The sequence below is a fragment of the Chelonia mydas genome, chromosome 12, assembly GCF_015237465.2.
Source record: "Chelonia mydas isolate rCheMyd1 chromosome 12, rCheMyd1.pri.v2, whole genome shotgun sequence".
Lineage (NCBI taxonomy): Eukaryota > Metazoa > Chordata > Testudines > Cheloniidae > Chelonia > Chelonia mydas.
In genome coordinates, this window is record NC_051252.2 from 36,621,012 (window position 1) to 36,633,087 (window position 12,076).

General features: G+C 41.5%; 1 protein-coding gene across 2 annotated transcripts in view; it reads right to left on the reverse strand.

Moving 5' to 3' along the window:
* ZCCHC14 (zinc finger CCHC-type containing 14) overlaps nucleotides 1–12,076 on the reverse strand; it is a 90,704-nt gene that overhangs the window by 64,768 nt on the left and 13,860 nt on the right. For both annotated transcript variants that reach the window (XM_043526350.1, XM_007059289.4), the window contains exon 2: nucleotides 9,261–9,384. In XM_043526350.1, coding sequence (XP_043382285.1) covers nucleotides 9,261–9,384 — 124 coding nt within the window. The remainder of the gene's footprint in view (nucleotides 1–9,260; nucleotides 9,385–12,076) is intronic.

Genomic DNA, 12,076 nt, shown 5'->3' on the forward strand with positions numbered 1-12,076 from the left:
GTCTACACAGAGAAAGTATAACAAAAAACAATTATTTGAAGAAAAATTAACTTTCATAGTAGAGAGACATGGTTGATCTGAAGAAGAGCTCTGTGTAAGCTTGAAAGCTTGTCTCTCTCACCAACAGAACTTGGTCCAATAAAAGATATTATCGGTCTCTCTAGTACCCTGGGCCCATACAGCTACAACAACACTGCACACAACTTTCATAGTACTTAACTAAGACTTTTGTAGACGGTGATAATTCTAAAGACTAGAGTCCTCAAAGACTTCACGTTAGTCAATCAAATGTCATGTTCCAAAACACAATTACCAAACCAAAAGGGCCATTTCCTGCACAGATGCACCGATGTTGAAAGTATATGTCCAGAAGGCAAACTGAATTACAAGCATAAAGAATGTCACCTTTGAGACTGGAATCAACTATTCAAGCAATGGCACTTTTTCATTTATAATAGTAAAAGAAATAAACTGACAACTGTGAGAAAAAACCCTGAGGCTGTTTAAAGGAAAGTACAATGAGGCACTTAAGACTTAATGTGCATGCAACAAGAAATCCAAGCTTCATTTGCTTACAGTGTGGAAAGGAACATATTTCTCCTACAATGAAAAGGAAATCTCTGTACATTTTACAAATATAGAAAAAGATAGGAAGGACAGAGGTCTAGCGATGTCTTATCTCCCTCCTCCACCCTGCAATCTAAATTCAAATGTATAATAAGAAAGTCTATTTGTGCTTACTTTACAGTTTCCTTTTTTGAGTAATAAGCTCAACAGATCCACTATAATGGGTGCACTGGCCTGCTTACAGCTTGGGAGCAGAAACAGAACTTTCTGTCACTGGCAGTAGGTAAATAGCCTACCACCTAACGTTCCATCCGGTCGAGACAACTTCCACAGCCAAGACCATTCAAATATACTTTCCTTAATTTTTGATTGTGTTAAATATACTTTGAGGGAAAAGCACTACAATGTCTCCTACTGAAAGGCATGGTAAATTCCACCTCACAGCAACAACCCCAAATACCTGGATCACCCAGCACAGAGATGAAAACTGATATCCATTGTTTCCAAAGTGGACCAGATATGTGCATCTTATTACTTGAGAAAGGAAATTTTCAGGTAAGCATGGATAAATTCATCTCCTCTTTTTTGTGCTAAGGTTCACAAATCTGTTATGATGGGATTTTCATAGCAGTGCGCCTCCGGTGTTGGAAGTAGGATCATCCTTTAGATGTAGGCATCCAGAAGTAGGTGTGCATGCGCACATGTTAAATGATGTTGGCTAAGACTGAATGATCAATATGCAGAACTTAGTGAACTTCGGTATTGATGGTGATGTGAACATCTAGCAGATCCTAATACAGATGGCATGTCAACTCTGCCTTGAAACTGTCAGTGCTCCTAAAGATGCTCTGATGCTTAACCAAAGGAGGAATATTTCTTGGATTTATTTAGGGAATAAATGCTACAAAAGCTGCAAGGAATACCTGTTTGCGTAAAAAAGTACAATACCAGGTCTAATTAGAGAAAGTTCTTAACTTCAAATAAAACCAAATTATCTAACTGGAAATAGTAGCCATCAGGAGGCTTACTCTAATGGACAGGAAGTGTAACTGCAGGGGGTTACACACCACATTGCTGTGAGGAACAAAATGAGGTTCCAAGGTGGTACTCTAGGATCGTGCAGGGTTGGAATAAGGTTGATGCCCAAAGGAAGCATTTAATGTTGGAAATTTTATAGAAATGTACTTACCACAGAGACTTGACCTTTTTGCTGTGATATTTATATACCCACAATAAAACCCTCCTAGGCTATGTTTCACTGGTTTACCACGGTCACTAAACTATAGACTTTGCACTACCCAGTAGAAAAAGTTCAGTTGGCTAACTTCTCTTTTGGGGTGCATGAGACCAATAATCACTTCAACAAAGTATTCATTTTAAACCTACCTGGAGAAATGGTCTTACAATAGCAGACCTCCTCTGTGAGATACACCTCAGGAGGAAACAAAGCTGAAGAGACAATCTTTCCCAAAACCAAATGCAGCCCTGGGATATGGCTGGGAATTGGAGATACACATTATTGAACCAAATTGTTAGTCTATAAATTTGAAATAAAGTTTGGAATTTCCCTCAGAAAACCCCGACAGCAAGAAAGGCTGGCTGAGGCTGCATGCCATTGTGAGAACAGGAAAAAAAAAAAAATGGAGGGAACTTCAAGGGACAGGGACAGGACATTCCCCTGCTGCCAGTGACTGTGGGGTCTGGTCCTATCCCCAAGTTTCAAGAAGGGTATAGTCCTCATTGTAAGAGATTTATGGACCTTAGCATGAAGAAAAAAGGCAAGGTTTACAAATCTCTAAAGACTGACATTTATTCTGCGTAAGAAACTTGTTATTTAAATCAAGGATATATTTTACACAGATGGGATGGACAACTACTTTAGATGTTCTAAAGTAGATGTTTAGATGTTTTAACTGTAACGTACACGTTAGGCAAATAACCAGGTGAAGAATCATAGAATATCAGGGTTGGAAGGGACCTCAGGAGGTCATCTAGTCCAACCCCCTGCTCAAAGCAGGACCAATCCCCAATTAAATCATCCCAGCCAGGGCTTTGTCAAGCCTGACCTTAAAAATACCTAAGGAAGGAGATTCCACCACCTCCCTAGGTAATGCATTCCAGTGCTTCACCACCCTCCTAGTGAAAAAGTTTTTCCTAATATCCAACCTAAACCTCCCCCACTGCAACTTGAGACCATTACTCCTTGTTCTGTCATCAGCTACCACTGAGAACAGTCTAGAGCCATCCTCTTTGGAACCCCCTTTCAGGTAGTTGAAAGCAGCTATCAAATCCCCCCTCATTCTTCTCTTCCGCAGACTAAACAATCCCAGTTCCCTCAGCCTCTCCTCATAACTCATGTGTTCCAGTCCCCGAATCATTTTTGTTGCCCTCCGCTGGATGTTTTCCAATTTTTCCACATCCTTCTTGTAGTGTGGGGCCCAAAACTGGACACAGTACTCCAGATGAGGCCTCACCAATGTCGAATAGAGGGGAAGGATCACGTCCCTCGATCTGCTGGCAATGCCCCTACATATACATCCCAAAATGCCAAAAGTGAAATGCTTGCTGAATGAGGGAGGCAACCTAGTGACAGAGGATGTGGAAAAAGCTAATGTACTCAATGCTTTTTTTGCCTCTTGTCTTCACGAACAAGGTCAGGTCCCAGACTACTGCACTGGGCAGCACAGCATGGGGAGGAGGTGACCAGCCCTCTGTGGAGAAAGAAGTGGCTCGGGACTATTTAAAAAAGCTGGACGAGCACAAGTCCATGGGGCCAGACTTTTGGGATTGCATATGCATCCGATGAAGTGAGCTGTAGCTCACGAAAGCTCATGCTCAAATAAATTGGTTAGTCTCTAAGGTGCCACAAGTACTCCTTTTCTTTTCACTTGTCCTTGTTGAACCTCATCGGATTTCTTTTGGCCCAATCCTCTAATTTGTCTAGGGCCCTCTGTATCCTATCCCTACCCTGCAGCGTATCTACCTCTCCTCCCAGTTTAGTGTCATCTGCAAACTTGCTGAGGGTGCAATCCACACCATCCTCCAGATCATTTATGAAGATATTGAACAAAACCGGCCTGAGGACTGACCCTTGGGGCACTCCACTTGATACCGGCTGCCAACTAGACATGAAGCCATTGATCACTACCGTTGAGCCCAACAATCTAGCTAACTTTCTATCCACCTTATAGTCCATTCATCCAGCCCATACTTCTTTAACTTGCTGGCAAGAATACTTTGGGAGAGTGTGTCAAAAGCTTTGCTAAAGTCAAGGAATAACACGTCCACCGCTTTCCCCTCATCCACAGAGCCAGTTATCTCGTCAAAGAAGGCAATTAGATTAGTCAGACATGACTTGCCTTTGGTGAATCCATGCTGACTGTTCCTGATCACTTTCCTCTCCCCTAAGTGCTTCAGAATTGATTCCTTGAGGACCTGTTTCATGATTTTTGCAGGGACTGAGGTGAGGCTGACTGGCCTGTAGTTCCCAGGATCCTCCTCCTTCCCTTTTTTAAAGATGGGCACTACATTAGCCTCCCCCGATCGCCATGAGTTTTCAAAGATAATGGCCAACGGCTCTGCAATCACATCCGCCAACTCCTTTAGCACTCTCGGATGCAGCGCATCCGGCCCCATGGACTTGTGCTCGTCCAGCTTTTCTAAATAGTCCCTAACCACTTCTTTCTCCACAGAGGGCTGGTCACCTCCTCCCCATGCTGTGCTGCCCAGTGCAGTAGTCTGGGACCTCACCTTGTTCGTGAAGACAAGAGGCAAAAAAAGCATTGAGTACATTAGCTTTTTCCACATCCTCTGTCACTAGGTTGCCTCCCTCATTTAGTAAGGGGCCCACGCTTTCCTTGACTTTCTTCTTGTTGCTAACAACCTGAAGAAACCCTTCTTGTTACTCTTAACATCTCTTGCTAGCTGCAACTCCAGGTGTGATTTGGCCTTCCTGATTTCACTCCTGCATGCCCGAGCAATATTTTTATACTCTTCCCTGGTCATTTGTCCAATCTTCCACTTCTTGTAAGCTTCTTTTTTGTGTTTAAGATCAGCAAGCATTTCACTGCTAAGCCAAGCTGGTTGCCTGCCATATTTACTATTCTTTCTACACATCGGGATGGTTTGTCCCTGTAACCTCAATAAGGATTCTTTAAAATACAGCCAGCTCTCCTGGACTCCTTTCCCCCTCATGTTATTCTCCCAGGGGATCCTGCCCATCAGTTCCTTGAGGAGGTCAAAGTCTGCTTTTCTGAAGTCCAGCGTCCGTATTCTGCTGCTCTCCTTTCTTCCCTGTGTCAGGATCCTGAACTCGACCATCTCATGGTCATTGCCTCCCAGGTTCCCATCCACTTTAGCTTCCCCTACTAATTCTTCCCGGTTTGTGAGCAGCAGGTCAAGAAGAGCTCTGCCCCTAATTGGTTCCTCCAGCACTTGCACCAGGAAATTGTCCCCTACATTTTCGAAAAACTTCCTGGATTGTCTGTGCACCGCTGTATTGCTCTCCCAGCAGATATCAGGGTGATTGAAGTCTCCTATGAGAACCAGGGCCTGCGATCTAGTAACTTCTGTGAGTTGCCGGAAGAATGCCTCATCCACCTCATCCCCCTGGTCCAGTGGTCTATAGCAGACTCCCACCACGACATCACCCTTGTTGCTCACACTTCTAAACTTAATCCAGACTAAGAAGACTAAGTTAAGTTATATGTGAAAGATAACATATATAGATGTTTCCAGCTAACCATCTTGTGACACACAGATGAGCGAGCAAACAAACAAACAAAAAAACCCAACCAATCAGGACAATATAAAATACTGCAAATACACTAACTACACTATTTATACAAACTAGAATTACTGAAGCTAAGTCATCTCCAAGAAGTATTCAGCAGACTTAACAGTATAGCCCACTGCTTTTCTTGCCTCCTTCACCAGCTAGGAGTATGCAATATTTCTACCTCCAAGTGCACTGAAAGTTGGATACTAAGGGTGAAGGGTAGGGGGTTAATTAACAACCACTGTCAACATTTCCAGGACCCAGAAAATCCTGCTAAAAACACGAACAACCACAGAGTGTATGGTTTACTAATATTTCTGAGAGCCAGGCATTTGCAAATTTTATCCATGGCCCAATTCTCTGGCTTGGTAAGGACCCGGCCCTCCTGCCCGCCAAGGGTGTCTGGAGTGCTTCAGGGAGACCTGGCCCTCTCCTTCACCTCTGGGTTGCTCTCTGTTTCAGGCACAAGCTCCTCTCTGCAGCTGGGGCAGTCTGGCTTAGGGCTCCTGACTAGAGAGAAGGAACTAGAGCATTTGCAACCTAGAGCATTTGCAATCTGCCCCAGCAGCAATCCCTTCAGAGAAGGGATATGAGGAAAGGCTGGCTAGAAACTCCTGGCCAAAAAAGATAGAATTAAAAAAAATATTTACATTTGTTTATGGCATCTCCAATGGAGTAAAATTCAAAATCTTTGGGTATTTCTATCCCTGAAAGCCTCTGCTACAATGGAGAGACCCCTGGTCAACTGTTCACCCAGGAGTGGAGGCAGAGAGCTATGGGGCTTTTCCACAGAGGGGCAGTCCTGGCCCCAGTCCTTGCCCCAGGCTGGCTGTCAATCTCAGATCTGACTCCAACCTGCAAGGAGAGGCCCAACATCCCACAGGACAGACATAGTCTTTGTTGCTGGTTAACTAGAAGCTAGAATACTAGTTACTCAAATAATTGTATTTGTTGCATGATTCCTTTTGATCCCTAAGCATTTTGCAACATACACATTAAACAACACCCCTGCAAACAAACTGGTTATCCTATTCTAAAATTCATAGATTAAAAATAAAAAAAAGTGTAAGAGGAAAACGTAATTAATTTCAGTCTGTACCATGTCTAGTCTTGGCACATTTTCTGGTGCTAGAACAATAATCATGGTCCAAGAATGAAAATTCAATGCCAAACCCTGTCCTATTTTTGTCAGATGGAAGTCACGAACCCTGGCAGGTTTCTTCCGAGTGTTGCATTTTTCACAGCTGAAGAAATAGCTACTTACAGCATTATTTGGCTGTAAATTTACTGCTACTTATAGCTATTGGGATTATTGTTGGGTATATCACAAAATAGGAGTTTCCAGTGGAGACAAGCCAAGAAGTTTTACTTAGGATCTTTAATTACTTCCATTCTGTTTTGGCTCCTCTGCTTCTATAGCAAATAAATAATGTTGCACTTGTAAAAGCACCTTTCATCAAGGATTTCAAAGTGGTATTACTATATCCATTTTACAGATGGGGAAATTGAAGCAGAAAGAGGTTGAGAGAGATTTACCCAACGTTACATAGCAAATGACAGAAACCCAGAGACCAGATTTACAGGCCACTGTTCTAACCACTACACAACATTGCCCCCAGCAAAATGACTAGATTTCAGCTCTTTATTTGAAATTATCACTCAGTCCATAACTTCTTAGATTTGTTGTTGCATTTGAAGCCTATTCTAAATTTAATGACAAAATATTAGCATTAATTAATGTGTGTAATTTATCAGCATTATTTCTTCTATACAGATCCTACAAAGGCAGTTAACAAAAGTTGTTCTACATAAGTATAAAACTAGCACAGCAGATTTTACTCGGAAGCCGGCAGGTCTAGCAGGAAGGCCGTAGCTCAATAGTCCTTCCAACCCCAGCATCCTGGGATGGGCTTGCATAGCAGTCAGCAAGGCTAACGGTCAAGCTTCATTCAGTCGTTCCTAGTGCCCCAGAGTTCTCCTGGCAGTAGCCAGTAGGGGGCACCCAAGACCTCCATCTCCACCGGTCTCGGCTAAGGGCCCCAGGGGAGTGGGATTAAGTGCTTCATTTGTCTCTTTCTACTGCATCTAACTAGCCCCCCCCGTGCTGCTTCCTAACTCCCTGCTCTCTCTTCAGTTTGGGGCATAGCTGCAGTCCTCTCCCCAATCTAGCAGGGAGTTCCCAGTCTCAGCAGCTCACATGGTCAAATAAGTATTCCCCAGCTCTCCTCCGAGTGTTCAGTTATTCTATCTCAACAGGGAGTGAGGGTGGAGAAAGTGTCATAAGAATGGCCATACTGGGTCAGACCAAAAGTCCATCAAGCCCAATATCCTGTCTGCCGACAGTGGCCAATGCCAGTTGCCCCAGAGGGAGTGAACCTAATAGGTAAAGATCAAATGATCTCTCTCCTGCCATCCATCTCCACCCTCTGACAAACAGAGGCTAGGGACACCATTCCTTACCCATCCTGGCTAATAGCCATTAATGGACTTAACCTCCATGAATTTATCTAGTTCTCTTTTAAACCCTGTTATAGTCCTAGCCTTCAGGCTCTTACCCTCCTGGTTGTGGTTTTACCCACAATCCAGATCTTTCTCCTGTGGATAGTTCTGTCCCCAGAAGCTGAAAACTGTCTTGTTACCTTCGGATAGCCTCTCCTTCATTCCTATTCTCCCCCGCATTGCCACTCTCCCCCTCCTTTGAAGCATGCTCCATAGCTGCTGAGGGATGAGACCCTCTTGGTCCAATACTGCTCCTTCACTCTCTTAGTCTCTGTATAGGGTTTTAAACCCCATTACAACTAGCTCAGAGCTCAAAATATTCTCCAACATAACCATGGGCCACATATTTCTCTGCCTGCAATAAAAAAAAAAAACAGTGAACTCAGATTCTGGGTGTTGCTGATCTAAAGTAAAGGAGATTGACTTATGCTTAGAAATACTCAAAGGGATGGGAGTGGAAAGGGACGTTGCTCTCCACTCAAAATTTCAGGAAACCTATTTTTTTGCTTGTGTCCCCATTGAATGTACCATTAAATGTCTAGAACTGTTCCTTCCTATACCAACCCCCCCATGAGGCTGACTACACCCATGGCAATGTATCAATTTGCTACAAGTACAAAGGTCAAAGTGTGAACACAATCTGTTTCAGCTCCCCATCCACCACCAACATTCTCAAACATTTTTTTAAATAACCGATGATCTCAACACGAAAGGTATGCTTACACACAGATACTGGACACTGAAAGGTCTGTACATTTATTATTACCTACTGGCAATGCAGCATTAAATTGAACTCCTAGTGATTTTGGATGAACATTCAGTTTTCAGAGTTAGCAAATGAACAGAACAATAGGGGTTGTATGGCTGGGGGAAGGAAGGTGCCAAGGGTCGACTGATTCTCGTACCATCCACCCCTCCTTACTGCACACACAGGAATGTCCTCTTGAAAACCAAAACAGAATACCAAAACATAGCTGCTCTTCTACCTGTTGTCTCGTCTCTAAGAGGAACAGCAACAATGACTATAGCAAACATTTTTGTACTAAAATATATTAATTAACTACTTATACAAAGACACAAGATATATGGACTACCAATTACTTAAACAAATCAGAAGACATTTAGTTTTCACGAAGACATAATTTGACAAAAAAGAGTTAAAAGGAGGTTAAGTTGTAAGCAACATTCTTGCTAACTGCCCAGCAGAATGTGTCTCTTACTATAAACATTTAACTATTTAGTGGAGGACTAAGATGACTTTCTCCAATGATCATTCTACATTCAGTGTGCTATCCTTGCTGAATTCAACAAGTTAGCAAAGAAACACAGTTACAATCTTGCATCAGGATTATAAAATACTTCCTTAAAGCAATTAGAGATATATGATGTGAATTATGCAAAGCAAGTTGGGACCCACCTTTGGAGTGTTTTCCTGAAGATCTCTTGGGTAACGACTCCTCAATGGAATGTGCCGACGTATGTAGTGCATTTTCCAAACTGTTACTGACACTTTTTATGGGGGTCTCAGATCTTGGAGTGACCTGGAAAAAACAAATAAACAAAGCTGATATAACTTTGGAATATTCCATTTTCCTCTACTACATGAATAGTGTTTCAAATTGAGTTAAGAGCCATCAAGAGCATTACTATTCTATTCTAAAACAGTTATACATTTTTCAGTATATTTTTACAAATAACAATTTGGTGGAGGAACTTTTTAGTCAGCCATTTGTAAATCTAAATTAGCCTTCATAATCCACACAGTGGTACACAAAGTATCATTTATTTTAAAGTGTTATGTTTATGCAACAGTCCATTTTAAACACATTTTAACAAAAGAAGAGTTTGTACTTTAAGAGCAAACCTGGGTTACTATGTCAGGCAAAGGGCAACCACTTTCATGTTGTGTCATGTATCTTAAATATTACTGCAACTAGGGTGACCAGACAGCAAGTGTGAAAAATTGGGACAGCGGGTGGGGCGTAATAGGTGCCTATAGAAGAAAAAGCCCCAAATATTGGGACTGTCCCTATAAAATAGGGACATCTGGTCACCTTAACTGCAACAGATAAGAAACCAACTTCACCTCTCAGGACAAAAAACAGTGTAAGAAAGTGACTCAGTTGACTTTACAATTTGGGAGCTTGCCATCAAGATCTGAAGACTATACTTTGATGAAAAATGATTCATTGTGAAAGAGAAAAACTTGAACAAGTAGGCTGCCTCATCAAAAACTGACTTTATAGCCTAATATGTACCTTTTGAACTGCACTTAGCATAAGGAACATATTTTCACTATGACTCAAGAGCTAGAAAAACAAACATAAATCATATGAAAAACAGAACATTTAAACTCCTTTAGTTGCTGTCCACAACAATCTGCACATTTGTGCTACAATGTAGAGAAACACCTATTGTTAGTAGCGTAACGTGAAGAATTTACCACCTAAAGCAAGTCAATTAGCCTCTCTCATTTTCTAAAAAAGGAGAAGCAGATATGGAGAATGGTCACATTAGCAATAGGGCTTAAGTATCTGAAAGGTGAAAAACCTGTGTGTTTAAATAGGTTATTAACACCAACAAAAGTACTCATTTTAACAAATGCATTCCTTGAAATTCAACTGCCACATTTTGAATTAACAAGAAATCCCAGTCTGAAGGATTCTAATTTAACATAGGTTCTATCCTTTCACAAATCACAAGAGAGGAAAATGTAATCTCAGTGTAACAAAATAAACTAGTCATTATTCACGGTAACTAACATCAGAGTTTACAATTTCCTCTAAGGTTCAGTCACATAGTGATTCCAGGCAGGGCCATGAGAACGAAAGCAATTTTTTAAAAACATCTCATCCACCCCATCATTAGCCTAGTATATTGTGACTGGATTACATGTTTTAGATTTTGCATAATTTCTCTCTGTTTTTGTAGAATTATCCCTTTGTGAGGTTCACATAAGACATTGGCCTTCACATGTGTGACACGCACACACTTTAACACCTAAGTGCACAAGAGAAGGAATTTGAAAATCTGCACTCATAAAACTCATTTGTTCAAACTATGACTGTTTACACCTGTACTAGAGAAGTCGACCTGCTTTAAAAAAACACCACCAGAGCCCCCAAAAGGGAAAGACAGATTATAGGAGAAAATCTTGAGAGATGTTGGAACAGAAATGACTACAACTCCTGTCTTCCTCTTCAACATCACTAGACTGCTTTTACTTTTTTAATTCAGACATTTACTTGGAGGCCTACAGCCAAGCACACAGGTGCCTTACACCCATAAGAACAATTGTAAAACGAAGCTTTCAGATTAAAAGGCTAGCAATGAAACCCTTAGCTCAGTCACACACACACACACACAAATCCCAATGCCCTAACTAAAATTTTTCAAAGGCTTGATCGAAGAGCTAATCATGCACTGTTTCTGAAGCTCATTAAACTCAGACTCTGGTGGATTGCTGGAGAGAGACGTTCCAGAGGGCTGGGCATTCTGCTGACTCCAACCTGCTGCTGGCAGTGGAAAGTTTAACCCAAGAAACAGATTGACGTTTTCCCAAGTAAGGCCTGCTGTCACCCATTTTTGGTTACACGCAAAATCTGAATTCTTCCCAGGAAGACATAAATCCGTTTGTTATTTTTGGTAAAGATCAATTTAGCCCACATCTTGAGAAGCTGAACTCATATGTTATCTGACTCACTCTCACATCGAAGTACAGTAAATTCAAACTGACATACAACCACAACACCATGATCAGTTCCAAATGGAGCACTTTAGTTAGGGAGCTAATGGTGTTATGGTCAGGCTCACTATGACTGTTTAAAAGTCTTCACACAGATTTTAAATAACTTTTTTCCACTGACTTCCATATCCTTTGACGTTACATATCACTGAAGTTTTTCTAGAGAAAGGGAAAGTTTCAATAAAAAATGTTTTGGAATGTAAGTAATATTTTCAGATCAGCCAGCTATTTTAAAATGAAGGAATAAGTGATATTTGATTGGACCACACACACTGCAATATCCTAGGATTGCATGAACAGTGAAACTTGCAGTCCTAGAAGAAAACTGACCTGAAAAATATCAACATTTACACACAATTACGTTTTTACAGCCACACTACTCCTGAGGGAATTCTGCGCCAAGCAAATAAAAATTCTGTACACAATATTTTAAAATTCTACAAATTTTATTTGTCAATAAATAAATGTGGAGGCTCCAGCGTGGCAGT